The following is a 20729-nucleotide window of genomic DNA, read 5'->3' as shown; positions in this document are numbered from 1 at the left end:
GGGGGAGGCACCTAGTCCCTGGCCAATCCCAAAAACCTCTATCAACTCAGATCCCCACCCTGCTGCCTGTCATACAGCATCTGCTTGCTTTTCCGCCATCTTGCTCTTCTTTCTGCCCCACCCCACCACCCCTAGAGATAGCCTTGGCAGTTTGTTGCCCAATAAAGCTTTCTTTCTACCCATGGAGAGGTCTGGTTTGGTAGTTTTTCTGCGCCATCACCTATGTATAGGAAGTATGTAATTTGGTTTCACAGAGGGTCGCAATTAAGAGACTGCCTCAAAGTCTATTTTGAAGTTGGACCAAATTCACAAGCGTACGCGGGCTAGGGACTGAAACAGTGGTGGTTTAAATGTAAATGGCCCCCAGAAGTTGTTTGGGAAGGATTAGGAGGTGTGGCCTTGTTGGAGGCGGTGTCACTGGGGGTGGGCTTTGAGGTTTCCAAGCCCGTCTGTTCCCAGTGAGCTCTCTGCTGTGTCTGTGGGCCAGCTATACTCTCTCAGCTACTCTTCCACACCATGTCCACCGGCCCGCCACCACCTGCCTGCCTGCTGACACGCTCCTCACCCTGGTCACAGACTCGTCCTCAGAAACCATAAGCCTCACTAACTGCTTTATTCTAGGAGTTTTTCTGGCCGGGGTGCTTCCTCCCAACAGTGGAGAAGTGACTAGGACAGGACCTCCATGGAGAAGATGCCCCCGCAGATGTCTGTAGGTAAGTCTGTGGGCCATTTTTTTTTAGATTACTGATACGGGAGGACAGTGCCACCCCCGGGCAGGTAGCCGTGGCGCGTATTAAGAAGGCAGGCTGAACAAACCAGTGAGCAGCACTCCTCCTCGGCCTCTGGTCCAGTGCCTGCCCTGCCCTCTCAGTGAGGACAGTGATGTGGAACCGTCAGCTTAACAAGGCCCCCACCAGCCTGCGTTTGGCAACAGTGTTTTATTACCGAAGTAGAAACCTATGACCCCTACAGATTAAAAAAAAGGTTTGTGTGTGCGTGTGCCTGTGCAAGCATGCGCACTGAGGTGCACGTACATACACGTGGAAGTCTGAGAACACACTCGGTGTCATCCCGGGGCCGCGGTGAATCTCCTTCAGATCCAGCCCCTCTAAAGCAGCCCCTCCGTCTCCACTCACCTTTCACCTCTCAGTGGAAATCAGCTGGCACTGAAAGCAAAGTCAGGACCCACTCCTGTCCCCAGGACGTCCGAGACAGAAGCAGGCAACAGCAGAAGCCCTGCACCTCAGTCACAAGCTTTATTGTCCAAACATGGACTTGCCACACTTCCACAATTCCACGGGGGGGGATGGCTGAGCCACAGCTGGGTGGCCACACCAGGTAGGCTGGGGAGCACTGCAAAGGCCAGTGCTTATGGGGAATGGCTTCTTGCACACCTGCCAGGTGCAAGCCCACTCCAGACGGCTCAGCCCCGTCTGGTCCCTACTGTGGGAGCCTTTGGCTGTTAATTCCTAATCCAGGAGCTGCCCAGTTGTGCTGGGAAGAGCAGAACTTGACTCTGCGGTTGGGCCGCTAAAGCATCAGTCCTAGGCTCTAGGCTGCTGTTGTTAAAGGCAAGTGCGGCCCAAAAGCCAACGGGAAGCAGGGGTTGGGCTGAAAGGGCTAATTCGACTCTTCGTCCCTAAGGGCGAGAGTGAGCGCCACCTGCCAGCGCCTGGCAGTGCTCACAGAGGCCATCTGGGCCATCCTGAGGGACTTAACCACACTGTCCTGCCTGGGAAGACAGCGGCAGCTCCTCTGTGGGACGCTGGGGTCTTTGGAGTAACAGAGGCTCCCAGAAATAAAGGGAGCCGGGTTGATTTCCCTCACCCAGTATAACACCATATGATGCTCTGTTTAAAGAGTTCTGTACCTGCTCTCGGACCCAAGCCCCAAGGCAGGAAGGGCAGGCCTAGCTCAAGGTCAAGATGGGGGCAAGGGTGGGTTTGCGCGCGCACCTAATACTGTAGCTGTCTGCTCAGTGCTTTCTGGAAGGCAGGTGGGAGGCAGGTACACAGACTAGCTTGGCGTCGAGGAATAAAGAGCCCGTCACCCCCAAATCTTCCCTGGCTAGAGAGGCCCAAGAGACCTTGTACCAATGTGTAAAAGAGGCTCGGCATGTGAAGCAAGGAACCCCCTCTCTGGTTTCTGAAGATTGAAGCCCTTCTCAGTGTGTGTGTCTGTCCAAGCAGGGGCCCCCCCGCTTCATCCCTCAGGCGCCTGCCAGGGGACCTGGGGACACCAGAAGAAAGGGAGGCCAAGAAGTAACCAGGTGCCCAGACAAGCCTTGGGACAGCCTGCTATAGCCAAGAGAGGCCCAACTGGATTGCTTCAGCCTCTGCAAATTCGAGAAGCTCCCTGGGACAAGGGAGATTCTCCAGGGCCAGGCCCAGCCATACTGCGCCCTGCGGAAGGCCGTGTCTACGGGAGCCTCCTGGGCCGGCAGGGGGTTCGGGTTGGACTTGTCCACGGCGGTGAGGCCAGATCAGTACAAACAGTCTCATCTCCAAAGGGACAGCGCTGGCTCCTGCCTGAAGGTGGTGCTGCGGGAAGCCTGGCAGGGCTCTGGTGTGAAGGGGGCCCGGTCCGTGATGTCCCTTAGGTCAGTGTTTGTCCTAGAGAGAACAAGGACTCCGTCATCAGGAGTCTTGAAGGAGGAATGGGCAGAGGAGGGAGGGACAAGGGGGAAGAGAGCAGGTAGGACACAGCACGTCACAGAGCCCTGTGGCGGGAAAGCCTGAATTCCATGAGGAAACTGAAGCGTCTGTGGAGGATGGAGCTGAAGAAATAAGAAGCGATCTGCAAGCCTCGGTTTCCACATCTGGGATGACCACGTTTCTTACAAGGTCACTGGGGAAGCAAACCTTCATGTGGTCTAGTTCCCAGAGTGGCCAGCCACTGTGCCACCCCAACCCTGCCCTCTTCAGTCCCGCTAGCCGCCTGGTCCTCAGCTCCATGGCTAGGCACAGCCTTCTGGATCCTTGCTCCCACTCCTGGCCCTCATGGAGCAGCTGGAAGGCCAAGGGGCAAGCTGAGTTTGTTTTTAACCCCAGCCTGCCTGGGTCACACAGCTAGCCGGGGCTGGGGGTCTCCTAAGACCAGGAGCTAAGTCAGTCATGGGTATTTGCAATCATGTGGGAGGAAGCTGGCGGAAGAGCTGGGAAACTGGGACACTGTGTCTCCCAAAGCCAAGAGCTGTGGGCATGGCTCAGAGCAGAGGACTTACCTAGAATCCCCTAGTGAGGGGCTAGGAGTGGAATCAATGCCTGGGTTCCATTCCCAGAACCACAGGAAAAAACAGAACCCAACACAGTAAAGTAGGAAGGTTCCTGGATGGGTTCACTAGTACTACAATCTTCTCAAGCAAGCAACGCTATCGTTATAGGACAGACACACAGAACATTCACCCTCGTTCCTCTGTATATCCAGAGACTCCCAGAGGGCTGGCTCGGGTAGCCTGCTGGCGTGCTTACCTCCTGCTTGTGGGCCTTGTCTGGCTGGTGGATACCGTTGGCAGAACCGGAATTGCTGATGGTCTGTGAGGGAATGAGGGATGGGGAGGGGAGGGGACACTGAACAGGTGGCCAGGATGCAGTTCCACCTATAACCACAAGGTGGTGATCTTCCCATGGGGCCAGCCAGGCTCAGAACCAAGCCGGTCAGCCCTGGGCGTGCGCTCACCTGAATTCTATCTGAGCATCCCCTCAGGGCCTCCACCAGCCTCTCCACCTGCTGGGCCTGGTCCAGAGCGTCGCGCAGGGCGTCCTCTGTGCTCACCAGCTGGTGCTGCAGCCTCAACAGCTCGGGGGCTGACGCGGGGTCGATGAGGGAGTAGCGTCTCTGCTCAGACAGGGACTTCTCCTTGTCCTGGAAGGGGGGAGGTGTGGGAGTCCCTCTGTTCTAACTCAGAGTCAACTAACACCCAGTATTCCTCCTTTGCTCCCAAGTCCACATGACATTCCCCTGACCGGTGCCTGAACCCTTACAAGTATCTTTGCCTGTGAGCCCAGCACTCAGGGAGGCAGAGGCAGGCGGATCTCTGTGAGTTCGAGGCCAGCCTGGTCTACAAACTGAATCCAGGACAGACAAGGCTACACAGAGAAACCCTGTCTCAAAAACAAAAACCAACCAACCAAACCAACCAAACAAAAAAATCCAAACCCAAACCCAAAACCACCACCAGCAGAAGGAACAAGCGTCTTCCCCTCCCTGCCATGATAGTCAGTGTCCACTCTGCCTTCCTGCCAAGCCCAGCCTTCTCCTTCCCCTCAACCCAGCCCGGGACTTCTGGCCTGGCTCTGAGGTTCTGTGCAAACCTCCCTGCAGCTCCAGCATCACTCTCTTCATGTGGCTCCCGCCTTTTCATGCTGCTCTTCCCAAGCACACCGGCCCGGAGCCCCACATGTACAAGCTTGAATCCACACGGCTCTGGGAATGCCACCAGCCCAGGAGCCTGACTCCTCCTGTGCCACAGTGCCACACAGGAGGACATGCGTGTGCGGCATTTTGCCAGGCCAGACACAGGACTAGCATGCCGTCGGGGCAGCTAGGCCCGACAACTTCCATACCTAGAACCAGGTATGAAACCAGATGGAGCCTGTATGGCTAAAGAGCTCTTGGTTTTCCGATACAGGGTCTCACGTAGCCCACGCCGGCACAGAACTTGCTGTGTAGCTGAGGCTAACCCTGAAGGTCTGATCCCCGTACTTCTGCCTCCCCGGTGCTGGGATTACGGGCACAGGCCACTACATTTGGTTTTTATGTAGTGCTGGGAACAGCGGGTCAATATCCTCAGCTTCCTGTCCTTATTGTTCTCCCTTCCCTTCCAGGCTGTGGATTCCTCCAGCACAGCAAACCCCTGTACGCCAAAGTGTGGGCGCCAAAAGGCTCCTTGGTCCACCCAATCTATATGGCAGACATGGCCAGAGCCTCGGGCTGTAAATGTCAACCAGAAAGGGAAGGGGGGGGGGACCAGCTCTGTCCCATTCTGTCAGTCCCGCCATCTGCCTCCGTTTCCCACCACGGCAATCCAACGGTAAGTCAGGTGCTTTCCCGACCTTGAACCTCTAGCCTCTCTGCTGACACAACCCCGTACGTCACTGAACAAGGAGCCCAGCCCCCTTGTTTCTGGTTGGATATCTCCCTGCATGGATTTTTTTTTTTTCCAGACAGGGTTTTTCTAAGTAGCCTTGGCTGTCCTGAAACTCTCTTTGTAGACCAGGCTGGCCTTGAACTCACAGAGATCTGCCTGCCTCTGCCTCCTGAGTGATGGGATTAAAGGCACCTGGCTCTTGCATGGAATTTTTTAACCTTCATACATGGCTGATTTTTGCCCTTCTGGCTCTGGGAAGACGGGACTCAGTCTGTTGGTCCAGGGTCCAGGGGCTTCTCCGGCCCGCCACCTACTACCTGCTTGAGATGCTGTACTTTCAGCCCCGCCCCGTGACTCTGGGAAGTCAGCAGGACAGCCCTAGCACCCCTCTCCTCCCCCAATTTGCCCCCACATACCAGCCCAGTCAGCTTCTCCCGAAGGCCCCGGATGTCATCCTTCAGTTTCTGTTCCTTTATCCGCCACTCAGCCTTGTGAACCTCACGGCTCAGGTCTCTTTCGGGCCCTGGGGAGTGACGATTCGCTTCCAACAGCAACACCCTCAGCTCATTCAGGCTCCTGGCGTGGGCAGACAGTCACAGAACCAGGACATCAGCGCCACACCTCACCCCATAATGTAGTACGAGCCACGTACCACCAGGGGGCAGCAGCCACAAGGCAATGTGGCACGGGGCTGCCACACCCAAGCAGAACAGCATTTGGCTGCTCTAGAGGACTTGGCTGCTCTTAGAGCTTTCTTTGTTTGTTTGAAAGATTTATTTGTTTTGTTTTACGTGTAAGGGTGCTTGGTCTTCACGTATGTCTGTGCACCACACGCCTGCCTGGTGTCCCAGAGGCTAGAAGTTTGGGTCGGAGCCCTTGGGACTGGAGGTATAGATATTTGTCAGCCACCATGTAGCTGCTGGGAATAAAACGGATCATCTGGAACAGCAGACATCTCCCCAGACTCAGACTTTTTGTTTTGTTTCAAGACAGGGTTTCTCGGTGTAGCCTCGGCTGTCCTGGACTCGCTTTGTAGACCAGGCTGGCCTCGAGCTCACAGAGATCTTTGCCTTTGCCTTCCTGAGTGCTGGGATTACAGCATGCGTCACTGTGCCCTTCAACTTTTTTCCCCCCTTTCCGTTCTGAGACAGGGTTCAACCTGGGCTGGCCTCCAACTCTCTACGTGCTCCCTTGCATTCCTGATCCTCCCCCTCCTCCTCCCAAGTTCCCCATTATGTCAGATGGTGTGCATGCCAGGCGGGCTCTCCACGGCCGCATCCGTCAGCCTCGTGGAAATCTCTTGAATGCTGAGACCACACGCACAATTGGGGTGGGCTACCAGTCTGGATGTAGCATTAAATGAGAAAAGTTTTTCGGAGTCAGAGAGGCCAGGTGAGGTGGCTCCACGGGTAAAGGTACTTGCTACCGAGTATGAGGACCTGAGTTCAATTCTTGGGGCCGCATAGAAGGAGCACACTGACTCCTGCGAGTTGTCTTTGGCCTCCCACACACGCTCTGAGGCATGCACAACCTCCCAGGGGCAGAGAACGTAGATAAACACATGAATAAAAAATGAATAAATAAATAATTTGATTATTATTATTATTTTACAAACGAAAACAAACCAAACCAAACCTGAAAAACATTTTGTTACTTGTGTTAGATGAGTTGGACATGGTAGCTCACCCCTATAGTCCTAACACATGGGAAACTGAGGCAGGAAGGACTAGGGAGTTCAAGGCAAGCCTGCGGTACACAGACAGACCTTGTCTCTAGAAAACAAAAGTTGGAGCTGGAGAAATGGCTCAGTGTTAAGAGCACCAGCTGTTCTTTCAGAGGTCCTACGTTTGATTCTCAGCTCCTATAAAGATGGTCACAACCATCTGTAACCCCAGTCCAGGGATCTGATTCTCCCTTCTGGCTTCCACAGGCACCTGCTTAGACAGGGGGGCACCTTCAGGCGCACACACACAAAATCAGAAATAGAGAAATCTTTAAAAAGAAACACAAGGGGGCTGGAGAAATAGATGGCTCAGAGGTTAAGAACACTGGCTGTTCTACCAAAGGTCCTGAGTTCAAGTCCCAGCAACCACATGGTGGCTCCCAACCATTTATAGTGAGATCTGGTGCCCTCTTCTGGTGTGCAGGTGTACATGCAGGCAGAACACTGTATACATAATAAATAAATAAATCTTTAAAAAAAGAAAGAAAGAAACACAAATGTTTCCTAAGTAAACCTAATTATTTCCCCAAGTGGAAAGATATCCCAAGACCACAATGTTAGGGGAACACTCCTCCTTCTCACATACGGACTCTGAGGAGAGATGGCTCAATACCTAGAACACTTATTGTTCTTGCAGCAGAGCCGGGTTCTGTTCCCAGAGTCCATGTGGTAGCTCACAACCATCTGTATCTCCAGTTCCCAGGGATATGATATCCTGTTCTGACCTCTGTGAGCACCAGGTATACACTCAGGGGAAACACTCACATACATAAGGAATACATCCAAAAGATTAAATAATGTTGATGATGATAGCGACGAGAAGAGGAGGAAGAGGAGAAAATCTCACCTCTCCTTCCGTAGCAACTCTTGGCTGATGTGAACCAGCTGGCCTGAGGCATCATGGGTCTTCCGAGACACAGTCTCCAGCTCTGCCTCTAGGCGTCTCTTTTCCTTCAGGAGAGAATCCATCTTCTTCTCTCCCGACTTGCACTTGTTCTCCAGGGCTGAGGGAAGCCACAGAGAAAGAAGACAGTTCAAACACAGATGGGAACTGGTGGTGTGGTTCAGTGTGCAGAGTGCTGGCCCCAGCAAATCAGAGGCCCTGGGTTCGATTCCCAGCAGTGCTGAAACTGGAGCAAGATCAAACAGGCCTGTGATCTAAGCACCTCAGAGGTGGAAGCAGGAGGATCAGGAACTCAAGGCCAGGTCTGGGTCCAGCTGGGTCTCAGGAGACCCTGCCTTAAACACCAGACACGCTGGTCTGGCTAGGGTGGGAGATGATAGCAATGCTACCCTAATAGACAGGCAGCGCCAAGCATTGTGCACAGGGGATAGAGGCTGAGGCAGAAGGATCATGAGTTCAAAGCTATAGTGGCTATATAGTGAGTTTCAAGCCAGCCTAGGCTACAGAGACACTGTCTCCAAACAAACAAACAAACAACAACAAAACAGCATCAAGTCTGGGTGGGATGTAGGTCAGTTAGTGGAGGGCTTGCCTAGCATGCATGATGCCCTGGGTTCAGTCCCCAGCACACATAAACCAGGCCTGGAAGTGCACACTTGTCCCCTCAGCACTTGGGAGGCAGGAGGACGATTAGAAGTTCAAGGTCATCCTCAGCTTTGCTGGGAATTCAGGACCTGCTGTGGCTACATGAGACTCTGCCTCAAAAAAGAAAAAGGAAGAAAAAGAAAGAAAAAGGTAGTATCCTAGTTAGCATTGCTGTCACTGGCAGCTGGGCACGGCCTAGAACTGACTGAAAAGAGAATTGCAGTTGAGTTATTGTCCTTGTCAGGTTAGTCTGTGTTGTTCTGTGGGACTGTTCTGATTGTTCATTGATGTTAGCAGTCCCGGCACACTGTGGGTGGCACCATTCCTTAGGCAGGCGGCCCTGGGCTGTATAACAAAGCTCACTACACACCAGACATCTACCAAGCCAGCAAGCAACCTTCCCTGTGGTTTCTGCCACAAGCTCCTGCTTGAGTCTCTGCCCTGACTTCCTTCAGTGATGGACTATGACCTGGAAGGGTAAGCCAAACAACTCTAACCAATAGCTTCAAAAGCAGACCAGCTCTATCAAGCCAGCATCCCTAGCTCTGTAGGGTGGGGGTTTACGGAAGATTCTGTGGATGTTGACGCTGTTATCCAGACAAGGAAAGAGCTAAAGCTAGGTCTTCACTTTGGCCTTGGGAGAGGCTAGAGCCCACTGACCTTTGTCAAGGCCTGTGAGGCCAGGCAAATGTAACCAGAACTGGAAGAAAGAAGGGGGAAGACCATCCCCTCGAATGGGCAGTAGTGGTGGCAGCGGCTCCTGGAACAATGCCACCAGCACTCTGAATCAGTGAGCCACAGTTACCAATTCCAGACTTCTGACCTTTCCCAGGCCCTGTCGGTATATTTTGCTTTTAGCTATGGCCCAAGTTCTATATTCTACTTCTTTTGAGACGTACTCCTACGTAGCTCAGGCCGGCCCCAGAATTTCAAGGAAGCTTTGCACTTCCTGATCCTCCTGCCTCTACCTCCTGAGTGTTGGGTGCAGCCTCATGCCAGACTTCCTGGGGTTCACAATACCTGCTGGGGATTTGGGGCTGCACAGACAAGGCCTGTGAGAAACTTAAGTCTTCAAGAAGGCCGTGAAGTAAACTTGGTGGGATCTAGAGGCATGATCTCAGTTGTCTCTGGGGACAAGACAGTGTTTACACACATCTGGTAGCTCAGTACAGCTCGGGCAGAGGTGTCAAGCCGACAGCCAAGCTTAGCGGGACCTGTAGAACCACAGTGGCAGCCCCTACCAACCCCACATCTGCCCCTACGGAGAGACTTACCACTTACTTGGGCCCTGAGCATGTCCATCTGAGATGTCAAGGCTGCCACCTCTTTGTCCCTCTTGTTCAGCTTGTCCTGTAGGCCTAGGAGAGAAAGGGAAGACGGGGACCCATGAACATCCGAGGGCCAGTAGCATGGGCAAGGGGTGACCCCTCCTGGGGGATTCTAAAAGGGATCCCACTCAGCCTCGAGCGCCAAAGATCTTTTCTCTCCTTCTGAGTCACCTGCCCAGACGTTGATCCAGCAGTGTGCGGCTTAGGGAACACCAACCTCCATCCATCTCTGCTTTCCTCAAGCAAAAGATGGAGGAACTATGAAATAAAGATGGCGGCCGCAGACACAGCAAGAGGACTTTGCGTTGGCTCGTTTCCCAGACCTGTCAGGAAGACGCTTCGCTTCGGAGCATACTGAAGGGTCTCAGTTCATCAGTTTATCAACCATCTCTTTCACACAGCCCAGGCTGGCCTCAAACATTACATAGCTGGGGATAACCCTGAACTCCTGACCTTCTTGCCTCCACTTCCCACATGCTAGGACATGCACTGCCATGTTGTGTGTGGTGCTGGGGGTGGAAGCCAGGCCTTCATGCATGCTAGGCCAGCACTCTAACTATACCTACCGTTCCTGAAATAGCATCTTGACATATAGCCCAGGCTAGACTTGATCTCATAAGCATCTTATCTCACATAGTTTGTTTTTTTTTTTTTTTTTTTGAGAAAGGGTCTTGGTATGTAGCCCAGGCTATCCCTGAACTCATGGCAAGCTTTTCCTAGCTGTGCTAGTGTTGGGATTATAAGGGTGTGTGTGGCTGGTTTATATCTAATGCAGAGAGGCTTCTGCTTCTGAGGGTGACCTGTTACCACTTGGGGATCGACGCTACCGAGATTGGCGATTTTAGCCTGCATCCTCCAGTTTCCCCTTTCTGTATAAGGGAAGGTGGTCCTTTACTTTCAGTGGTTGCAGATGTGTGTGTATGTGCTATAACGTGTAGGTGGGGGTCAGAGGGCAACCTGTAGATTTCCACTGTCCCCTGCCGCCACGTGCCACCTGGGGGTCAAATTCAACTCTGCAGGCTCAGCAGCGAGTGTCTTCACCCAAAGAGCCACCTTGCTGGGCATGGGAAAGTTTGTTGCTGTTTGTTTGTTTTGAGACAGTGTTTCTCTGTGTAGCCATGGCTGTCCTGGAACCCTGCCTCTACTTCCCAGGAACTGGGATTAAAGGCGTACACCACCACTGCCAGGTGAGAAGTTTTCTTTTTTCCCCCAGAGACAGGGTTTCTCTGTGTAGTCTTGACTGTCCCAGACCAGGCTGATCTTGAACTCACAGAGATCTGCCTCCTTCTGCCTCCGGAGTGCTGAGATTAAAGGTGTGTGCCACCACTGATCGGCTTGGGAAGGTAGTTTTGTTTTTTTTTTTTAATATTTATTTATTATTAATATGTCTGTCTGCATGTACCTCTGCACGCCAGAAGAGGGCACCAGATCTCATTATAGATGGTTGGGAGCCACCATGTGGGTGCTGGGAACTGAACTCAGGACCTCTGGGAAGAGCAGCCAGTGCTCTTAACCTCTGAGCCATCTCTCCAGCCCGGGAAGGTAGTTCTTGAGATCCTGAGACACCTGTTCCTTCTCTGGCTCCATAACATCCTCTCCTGGAGAGGTGACTGCTCACAGCAGGTGATTCTCAACAAGGAGCTCTTGACAGACGCTGTGACTTGGCTCCAAAGTGACACCCAGCTATCCACAAAGACTGGACTCCTACCAAGGCTACTCACCCTCCACAGTCTCCTTCATCAGAATCTTCTCCTCAGATAGGTCACTGGACTGGATCACCTGTAAGGACAGTCCTGTAAGAGGAAACACCTGCCTCCCTACCCAGGCCAGCGTGCACCTGAACCTGAGAGCAGAGACCCTGGGGATGCAGGCACCCAGTATGCCAGCAGGGGGAGCAGACACACCTGCCCTCGAGCTTTGAGAAAAGGGAAGCCCGAGTTGGCTTCCAGCTGCCTTGCAGGATTCCCCTGCCACCCCTCTTTTGGGGAGTAAGGAGCAGAGGATGGAACTTCGGACCTTTTCCATATAGGCAGTGTTCTATAACTAAGCCATGCCTCCAGCCCTTCACTGGGGGATTCTAGGCAGGTGCTCTCCCATGAGCCATACCCCAGCCCCTCACTGGGACTATAGGCAAGTGCTCTACCACTGCACCATGCCCCTAACCCTTTAAAAAATTTCCCTATTGACCCATTAGAATACATAAACTGGCTTTCAACTCATTCTCTAACTCAGGAAGATTTCAAGATTGTGATTCTCCTACTTCAGCCTCCTCGGTAGATAGAATTACTAACCCACCAGGTTTGGTTTGGCTATGTTCTTGGTTAAAAATGTTTATTATATTAAATCAGTATCTTTTTGTTTTGGTTTTTTGAGACAAGGTTTCTCTGTATAGCCTTGGCTGTCCTGGACTTGCTTTGTAAACCAGGCTGGCCTAGAACTCACAGAGATCCACCAGTCTCTGCTTCCCAAGTGCTGGGATTACAGGCGTGTGCCCTGCCTGGCTGCCCTGGAATCTTTTCCAATCATTCCCAGGGCACCAGTCTTGATGTTCCAATCATAAAACAAGCACTGAATGTACACAGCGGGGCCTAGAGGGCCCAGCCAGGCCTGGCTCTTCCAGGGACCTTAACTGCTTTCTTCCCAAAACTTATTTGATAGTAAACTCAAATACCAAAGAAGAAAACTGATTGAAAAAGAAAAAAACGAGAAGCTAGGGAGATGACCCGCTTGTAAAGTGCTTGCCTTGAGTCTGGGCCCCAGAACCCACATGAAAAAGCTGGGCACAATGGCGCACACTTGTAATCCAAGCACTGGGACAGACAGGCTGCTCCTTAGTCCTGATGGCCAAACAGCCACCCTAGCCTACAGGTGTTCCAGGTCTGTTAAACCGTGTAAAAACAAAGTAGGTGGTATCCAGGGTTGACCTTTGACCTCTGCACATATGCACCTCATACACACATGTGCACGTGCAGACATGTGAGCACGCATGCGCATGTATCAGCAAGGTGGAATATGGTAGCTTAAATCTGTAATCTTAGCACTTGACAAATAAAGACAAGATGATCAAGAATTTAGGGGTTGTCCCTGGCTACAGGGTGAGTTTGAGGCCAGCCTGAGCTACACAGGACCCTACCTCTGACATGACGAATAAGCAGAGAAAAACAAGTTTCTTCCTGGGAGAAAGGCAACTTTAGAAAAGGCAGGAAGGTGTGCTGTCACACAGACTTGGCGCTACAGACACCTGAAGCCCTAAAGGCCACACGGCAGAGAGACACTGCATGGATTAAATGGTCAAGCCCTAGCTGGACCCCTGCAAGGTTGTTTTAAATGAGGCGTTGGGGTTTGGAGACACCTCTCAGCAGTTAAGAGTGTGTACTGTACTTGCAGAGGATTTGAGTGCGATTCCCAGCAGCCAAGTCAGAGGCTCACAGCCACTCGGACCTCCAGCTCTAGGGGACCTGAACCTCTGGCCTCTTCCGCCATTGGTGCTCAGCATGTCCATACCATACATGGTTAAACATAATGCATCTTGAAATGCAGGCTCAGGAGATGTGCTAATACTCCTTGATCCCCCTTTAAGGGCTGACGGGGCGTGCTTAGCTGGAGCAAGGACAGTATAGCTGGCTACTTCTAGACAAAACGGGTCATGATGGCTGTGGCCTTTCTAGGAAAGAGACATCTTTGGGTCTCTAGGGAAGTGTCTGATGAGACAAGGACCTTTCCTTGCCCTTCTTGTGGGTGGGAGGCACTGGCATCCTGTTCAACAGACCATGTGTGTTTGTTCTGTCTGCCGGGGATGAAACCCAGGACATAGGTGAGGACCTATACGGGGCCAGCATTCTATCCCTAAGTCAGTCAGGCAAGTGCTCTGCCACTCAGCTACACCCTCCACCATTTAAAAAAAAAAAAAAAAAAAGGGACAGAATCTCATTAAGTTGCGGAGGCTGGCTTTGAACTTGCTGTCCTCCTCCAAGCCTCAGACTGCCAGTCTAAGATGATTGGGGCTCAGGGGGCTGGCTGCATCAGCTCTCAAAGCCTGTCTATGGAGGACCAAGCAGGTCCGCCCAGACCACGTTGGTCCCTAGGATCATCATGGCTCTGATGGAGGAAGACCAAGGCTCCTCCTCTTGAGCCCCCTTTGGCTAGCTCCAGACACAAGAAAAAATGGCCCCTCACTGGCCCACAGAGGCCACACCCTCCCGCCCCTCCCCAGCCGGGCCCCACAGGAGCCCTGCGCAGCCTACATGGCCGTGCTGGGATGAGCACAGGGACTCGACCGCCTGCAGTCTGTTCTCAGCCACCAGAAGCTGCTCCCGAAGCCGCTCCGCCTCCTGCCTGCTCTGGACCTCTGCCCTCTGCAGCATCTCGTAATCCAGCAACTTCTTTTCAGCCAGCGAGATCTGCTCTTTGAGGTACTCTATGGCCTGAGCCTGGCCCCGGTACTCCACGTCCAGTCCCTCCAGCTCCTGGACGCGCAGCTGGGTGTCCCGACATTGGTCCTGGGCTTCCTGGAGCTGCAGCCGGTGCTGGCTGGCCTGCTCCTCCAGCTGCGCTCTCCAGTGCTGCTGCACCTCAGCCAACTCTGCCTGGGCCTCTTGCAGCTTCTGCCGCAGGCCCTCCTTCTCCTTCCCGTGCATGGCCGTCTCCAGGTCGTGCTTGGCCTGCAGGTTGCCTAACTCCAGCTGGTGCTCCATCTTGATGCCCTCCACCAGTGCCTTCAGCTCTCCGATCTCCTTCTGCTGAGCGCCGGGGCCGGAGTTCAGCGTGGCCTTCAGGTCCTCCAGGGACTTCTGGTGATCGGAGGCCAGTGAGTCCAGCTTGGATTTCCAGTTATCCATGAGTCCCATGTTCTCGCTGGTGGCCTGCTGGACCTTGGCCTTGAGGTCGGCCACCTCCTGGGCGTACTTCTCGTTGGCCGCCCGGAGCTTGTCCACCTCGGTCTGGTAGGTCTTTAGCATCTTCTCGTACTTGTCCTGGAGCAAGGTGCTGTCCCGCTGGTGCTCCCTGCTGGCCGACAGCAGCCGCTCTCGCAGCCTGAGGGTCTCGGCGGCCTCCGGGTGGTCCGGGGGCGGCGGGCTCGACTGGAGGAGACAGTGCTGCAGCTCTTCAATCTCACCTCTCCGCAGGCTCAGCTCCTCCTCCAGCTGCAGCACCCGAGATTTCTCGGCCACTGTGGTCAGCTGGTGGGAGAGAGAGGAGACCAGTCGGTGGCCAGGGATTACCACAGGGGACATGCCAGCCATGATGGGGGCAACCTATCCCTACCTGGGTACTGGCTGTTCTCGGGGACCTACTGTACCCCAAATAATGGGGTGAAGCAAATGTCCTCATTGCTTTGGTGGGTTAGAACAGGTCAGCACATGACCGAGTTATTGCTCAGGGCTTTCTGGAAGCTAACGCTTCATGGGTATTGCACATCTCAGCAACCTCCCTGCCTCAGCCTCCCAAGTGCTGGGGTCACAGGTATGCACCCTTACACCCGGCTGGACAACCTTTTCCTGACTTGCAGTCTGGTGGAGCTCTAGGGACCTGTCCAGAGGGCACTAAACTATCTGGTGAGTTCCCTGCACATTCCGGCACACAAGTGCCTATAACCACCAGGCAATGGGCAGTGCGCACACAAACCCATCTGTCCCCAGATACCCACATGGCCTGCACAGTGCTACGGCCACCAAACAGAAACCAGGCCCTGGCCTCAAGCCTTCATGTCTGCAGGGTGGTTTTCTTGATCGATGCTTGCGGCCCGGTCAGACTCCTCCCAGGAGAAGTACACGTACAAAGGTGTGGAGGGGCCAACTAGACCTGGAGTTCGGGACACAGAACCACACCCTAGACCTGACAGGGGGTTCTCCCAAATGGAGCTTCTCAGGAACTCCCTAGCACACTGTAGGCCTAAGGCTAGACTCTGAGGCTGACACAGTCTCGTCCTTTGAGGGTATCCCAAGGCATCGTGAGCCCCAGGTCCTCCAGGCTGGCCCTCTGCCTCCAGTTTTAGAGCCTCTGGGCTGGGGCCCTCGGTCTACATTCCAGTCTGCTGACCCTCCTCAGCAGCATGGACCAGGAAGCCATGTCTACCCAGGTGAGGGCAGACCACTCCTGGGAGGCGTCTCTGTGACACTGGACAGGAGGGAGACACAGGAGAGGGTCTCACAGAGATGCCTCAGCCCAAGGAGCCGTGAACTTGGGAGCAATCCCAGAGGACCAAGACTCCCTTCCCTAAGAGCACTTGGGCAGCGAAACCTCAACCTCCCCTCCCAGAGCGGGGACAGAAGGGAATCTAAAGAGCAAATAGTGAGAACAGCCATCATGATGGCTGAGAAACTGATAAAAAAGCAAAGGGGGCGGCACACGGAAGGGCCAAGGTGCTGGCCGGGCGGGTGGCAGTGGGCGCGTTTACCCTGTTATCCGCTAATTCTTTGAGCAGCCGCTCGGCCTGCGCCTTCTCCAGTAGCAGGCTCTGCTCCAGCTCACCAATGCGCGCATGCTCCAGCTGGGTCTGGGTCTGCTCCACCCAGGGAGGGGGGACGGGGGGACAAGGGGACAGGGCAGACAAGGAAGGCAAGGGTGTGGGGAAGAGGGCACAGGGATCAGGAAGCCGGAGAAAGAAAGGGCATGAGAAGGAAAAAGAGAAAGAGAGAGAGAGAGAAAGAGGAGGCGTCACCTTTGTTGAACAAGACTGTGAAAATAGATCAACTGAGCCAGAATTGCTTGGTGAAGAGAGAGGAGGTCTCAGAAGTGGGGTGAACGGTGGGGATGCTGGGTGCCCTCCCCTCACTGTGGCCTAGCTGGGGCTATGTTCAAGGCAGAGGGGGCTGTGGGAACCATCCCTTGCCAGCCTCTGGCAATGCAGCGATGGGTACTCCCGGTTTCCCGCCCCTCCCCCATAGGCTTTATTTATAGTAAAATAAATCCTATTTATTCATTGAGTGAGTGTGTGTGTGTATGCACAGTGCCACAGTGCACATGAGGGCAGTTAAAGGACAACTTGCAGGGGTCCAGTTGTCTCCTTCCCTGGATGTCGGGATCAAACTCAGACCGTCAGGCTTGGCAGCAAGCACCTTTACCTGCTGAGCCATCTTGCCAGCCCTTCTCCCCTTGCCCCCCCCCTTTTTTTTCTTTTTTGGTCACCGCATAGTTCTGGCTGGCCTTTTGAATGTTCTACACAGGCCCTGAGCTCACCAATTATCCACACGTCTCTGCCTCCTGCGTGCTGGGACTAAAGGTCTGTCTCCTATACTTGTTTTCTCTTTGCTGTTTTGAAACAGGGTTTTACTCTAGAGCCAAGGCTGTCCTGACACTCACTGTGTACTCCAGTCTGACCTTTGAACCTGCAACCCAGACTCAGCCTACCGACTGCTGGGTTTGCAGGTTGGGATGCGCCTTCACTTCCAGCTTTAAGTTGTCTTAGGTACAGCATCCTGAACACAGGATGAATGAACGAAATGAATGACCCCAGGACCCCCAGGCCTGCATTCAAGGGGAACAACCAACAGGACCGGGCTGTGAAGCCATCCTGACTGTTTAGTTTTCATGAGACAGGGGTTCACTATATTGCCAAGGCTGACCCCCACTTCCCAAGTATGAAGACCGCAGGGTGCCCAGCTTGGCCTGGAACCCAGTATGTAATCCAGGATGCCCTTGAGGCTGCGATCCTTCTGCCTCAGCCTCCCTAGTGCGGGATGACAGGTATGTGCCACAATGCCTGGCTAGCTCAGCTCACACCAGCTCAGGCTCCTCCGGCAGGCCTCCTGGGTGGGTGGGACAGCCCTGCCTGGAGCCTGGCTCGGTCGCCAGCCCTCCTCCGCACCCTTCCCCAGATTCTGTAAGGGTTGCCTGGTCTCTGCAAGCACAAGGGCACTTTTGTCCCCTCTTTACAACACCCGTTTCTTTCGCAAACAAAGCACGACATTCTCCGAGTGGCACAGGGCTGACATTTGGAGGGCCCATGATGCATTTCTGCAAGTAGACAAGGAGGCGGGAAGGACCTGTGTCCTGGGGTACTCCTGAAGACCAGACTGAAAGCCAGGCTTGTCTGGGGAGAGAGGGGAAGGTGCCCCTCACCCTGAGAGGAACACAGGTTAGAGCAACCTCACCTCCACCCCGAACCCTGCAGCAAGTCTGGCAGGGATGGGCGGGGAATACTCAGATGACAGCAAGACTTGGCCAGCCATGAAAGCGGAACCCAGGCACCCGACAACGGCCATCAGAGAAAGAGCCAGAGGGAGGCCTTACGAGCAATGGTCAGTTAGTGACGAAGACAGTCGAGGATGGGGTGACCCAGCCCAAGGGGACTGAGTGTACTGATTGGGACAGGTTCAGCTTTCAATTTTGACTTTGTGTGTGGGTGCCTGTGTGTTCATATGTACAAGGAGAACAGAGGTGGATGTCAATTTTTTTTTTCCAGGAGGGGGACTATTTCAAGACAGGGTTTCCCTAAGTGGCTCTGGCTATCCTGGAACTCACTATATACTGGCCTTGAATTCAGAGAGAGAGAGAGAGAGAGAGAGAGAGAGAGAGAGAGAGAGAAAGAGACGCTCCTGCCTCTGCTTCCTGAGTGTAGGATTAAAGGCATGCATCACCCTGGTAAATGTCAGGTCTTAATCACTCTCCACCCTGTTTTCTGAGACAGGGTCTCACTGAACCTTCCAGGCCAACCAGCCATCTCAGCTATGAGGTTAGGCATATGCCAGGCCCATTTTTTGTTTGTTTGTTTTTTGAGACAGGGTTTCTCTGTGTAGCCCTGGCTATCCTGGAACTCACTCTATAGTCCAGGCTGGCCTCGAACTCAGAGATCCACCTGCCTCTTCCTCCCAAGTGCTGGGATTAAAGGCATGTGCTACCATGCTTGGTTGTCATGCCCATTTGTAATGGAAGTGCTAGGGATCCAAACTCAGGCTGTCTATTGATAAGCCTCATCCTGGGCCCTCACTGGGGTGTGTACACAGGGGTTCAGCTGAGTCATGTCTCCAGCCACCCCACACACACACAATTTGGGTCTCTAGGTAAGCTATCTCCTGCTGAGTCACACCCCCAACCCTTGTTTTTGGCTGATAAAATCTTCTTTGGATTTATATACTTTATGTGTGTGCGTGTGTTTTCTGCATGGATGTCTAATACCAGGTCTGCGCAGTGCCCTTGGAGGCCAGAGGCATCAGCTCCCCCGGAACTGGAGTTGCAGATGGGTGTGAGTCATCCTGTGGATGCTGGGAGCAGAGCTCAGGTCGTCTACAAGAACAGCAAGTGCTCTTAACAACCGAGCGCTCTCTCTGGTGCCAGTTTTGACTTTTTAAAAAAGATTTGCTTTTATATGTGTGTGTGTGTGTGTGTGTGTGTGTGTGTGTGTGCAGGTGAAATGGAGGTCAGAAGGGGGCGCCATAACCCGTGCCGCTGGAGATTCAGGAGGTTGTGAGCCATCTGAAAACTGAACCCCAGGTTCTCTGGAAGTGTAGTGTGTGCTCTTAGCCGCGGAGCCATTTCGATAACCTCTTGGTTTGTCTTTGCAGATGAGTAGGGAAGAGGCAAGGCAGCCACAAGCCTGTAATCCTAGCACCTGAGGCAGAAGAATTCCGAGTTCGAAGGCCAGCCTGGGCAGTCTCAAAAAACCCAATCCAAATCAAATGTGTGTGTAGATAACTCAGGCTTTAGCTACATTCACATTCTGGTTGCTCCGAATATGGTTACAATGTAGTCTTTAGGATAAAAAAAATCAAAATAGGATGTGACAGTCTTTCTGGCTAAACTGGCACTGCTGGTCCTGTCCCCCTGCCTCAATGCCTGCCAGCTACTGGCAGGCCTGGGACCAATCAACTCCTCTCCGGGGGATAACTTGAGTGGTAGCCTCTGGCAGCAGGGAGCAGATGTAAGAGGCACCAACAGACAGGCAGCAGACAGACAGGCTGATCTGGACTCACCAAGGGTCCACCCTGGCCCCAGCTCCTTGAGCTGCTGGCCTTGGGAGATCTGCATTTCCCCGCACTCACTCTTGCCTAAGCCTCTGTTGATGGGAGCAGGTGGAGGAGGCTCAGTTCTGGCAGCCCCCTCTCCCCCCAAGCCCACCCATCTGTCCCCTGCAGGGGGACTGCTGTCCTTCAGATAAGCCAGCCAGACTAACCACCTGTCCTGTCCCTTTGGCTGAAAACACACACACACACACACACACACACCTCACAAATCACAACAGCTTCAGGCTGGGGAAGGACACTTGTCCTTTTTTTTTTCCTTTCCTCTTTCCTTCCTTCCTTCCTTCCTTCCTTCCTTCCTTCCTTCCTTCCTTCCTTCCTCACTTCCTTCCTTCTTTCCTTCTTTCCTTTTTTGAGTCTCACCCACCCACGAACCCAGGGCTTCCCACACGCTAAGCATGCACTCTACCAGCTGAGCCCTATGTCCAGCCTTTTCACCTTTTCCCAGATAGGGTCTTGCTAAAGAGTGCAGGTTGACTTAGTCTTGGGATGCAGCCCGGGCTACCCTTGAGCTTGCAATTGTCCTGCTTCATTCCCCTTAGAAAGGTAGGGTGCCTCCAAGCCTGGACCAATCTGAGCTGAACCCATAAATGACCTATGGCTGTGACTTCTAAGGTCCCACAGGAATTTGGAAATTAGTCACAATGTAGACCACTGGGTCTCAGATTTAACCCCCTTACCCCAGATAGACACTCAGGCCTGAGAGCCCAGGATGGTTTCCATTGCTTCATTTTGCATCAGAGGAAACTGAGGCCTGCCAAAAGAAAGTGGCTTCTAGAGGCCAGACAGGTCCAGACACACAACAGGAAGAGCTTGATTCCCTGTCTCACCTGGCCACTCCAGGAATACCCTTCTTCCTTTCCTAGGAAGCATAAAGAGACACAACAGGAAAGGCGGCCCAGGGTGACCGCCTGATGCCCGAGGTCTCTGCAGGCCTCAGGGCAGGGACAGATGCCCCCTGAATGGACCTGAGGCCCTGAGTCCCTAACTCACCACAATGTGTTTACTGGCTAGGAACAATTCCAGCTGTGTCCACACCATGTATACAGGTGGCAGAGGGGCAAGGCTACGGGCCGGGGCA

General features: G+C 53.5%; 1 protein-coding gene across 2 annotated transcripts in view; it reads right to left on the bottom strand.

Moving 5' to 3' along the window:
* Window positions 1–1239: 1239 nt before the first annotated feature.
* Clip2 (CAP-Gly domain containing linker protein 2) overlaps window positions 1240–20729 on the bottom strand; it is a 58500-nt gene continuing 39010 nt past the window's right edge. Inside the window, exons 9-17 of one of the 2 annotated variants that reach the window (XM_021646673.2) lie at window positions 16087–16191; window positions 13934–14869; window positions 11411–11468; window positions 9636–9719; window positions 7660–7816; window positions 5506–5665; window positions 3679–3864; window positions 3471–3533; window positions 1240–2612 (exon numbers count right to left, since the gene is read on the bottom strand). In XM_021646673.2, coding sequence (XP_021502348.2) covers window positions 2601–2612; window positions 3471–3533; window positions 3679–3864; window positions 5506–5665; window positions 7660–7816; window positions 9636–9719; window positions 11411–11468; window positions 13934–14869; window positions 16087–16191 — 1761 coding nt within the window. In that variant the 3' untranslated portion in view covers window positions 1240–2600. The remainder of the gene's footprint in view (window positions 2613–3470; window positions 3534–3678; window positions 3865–5505; window positions 5666–7659; window positions 7817–9635; window positions 9720–11410; window positions 11469–13933; window positions 14870–16086; window positions 16192–20729) is intronic. The other variant, XM_021646674.2, reaches the window with a different exon arrangement.

Source organism: Meriones unguiculatus, chromosome 4, assembly GCF_030254825.1.
Source record: "Meriones unguiculatus strain TT.TT164.6M chromosome 4, Bangor_MerUng_6.1, whole genome shotgun sequence".
Classification (NCBI taxonomy): domain Eukaryota; kingdom Metazoa; phylum Chordata; class Mammalia; order Rodentia; family Muridae; genus Meriones; species Meriones unguiculatus.
The sequence above is the reverse complement of the archived record's forward strand: the minus strand, read 5'-3'. Positions and strand labels throughout refer to the sequence as shown.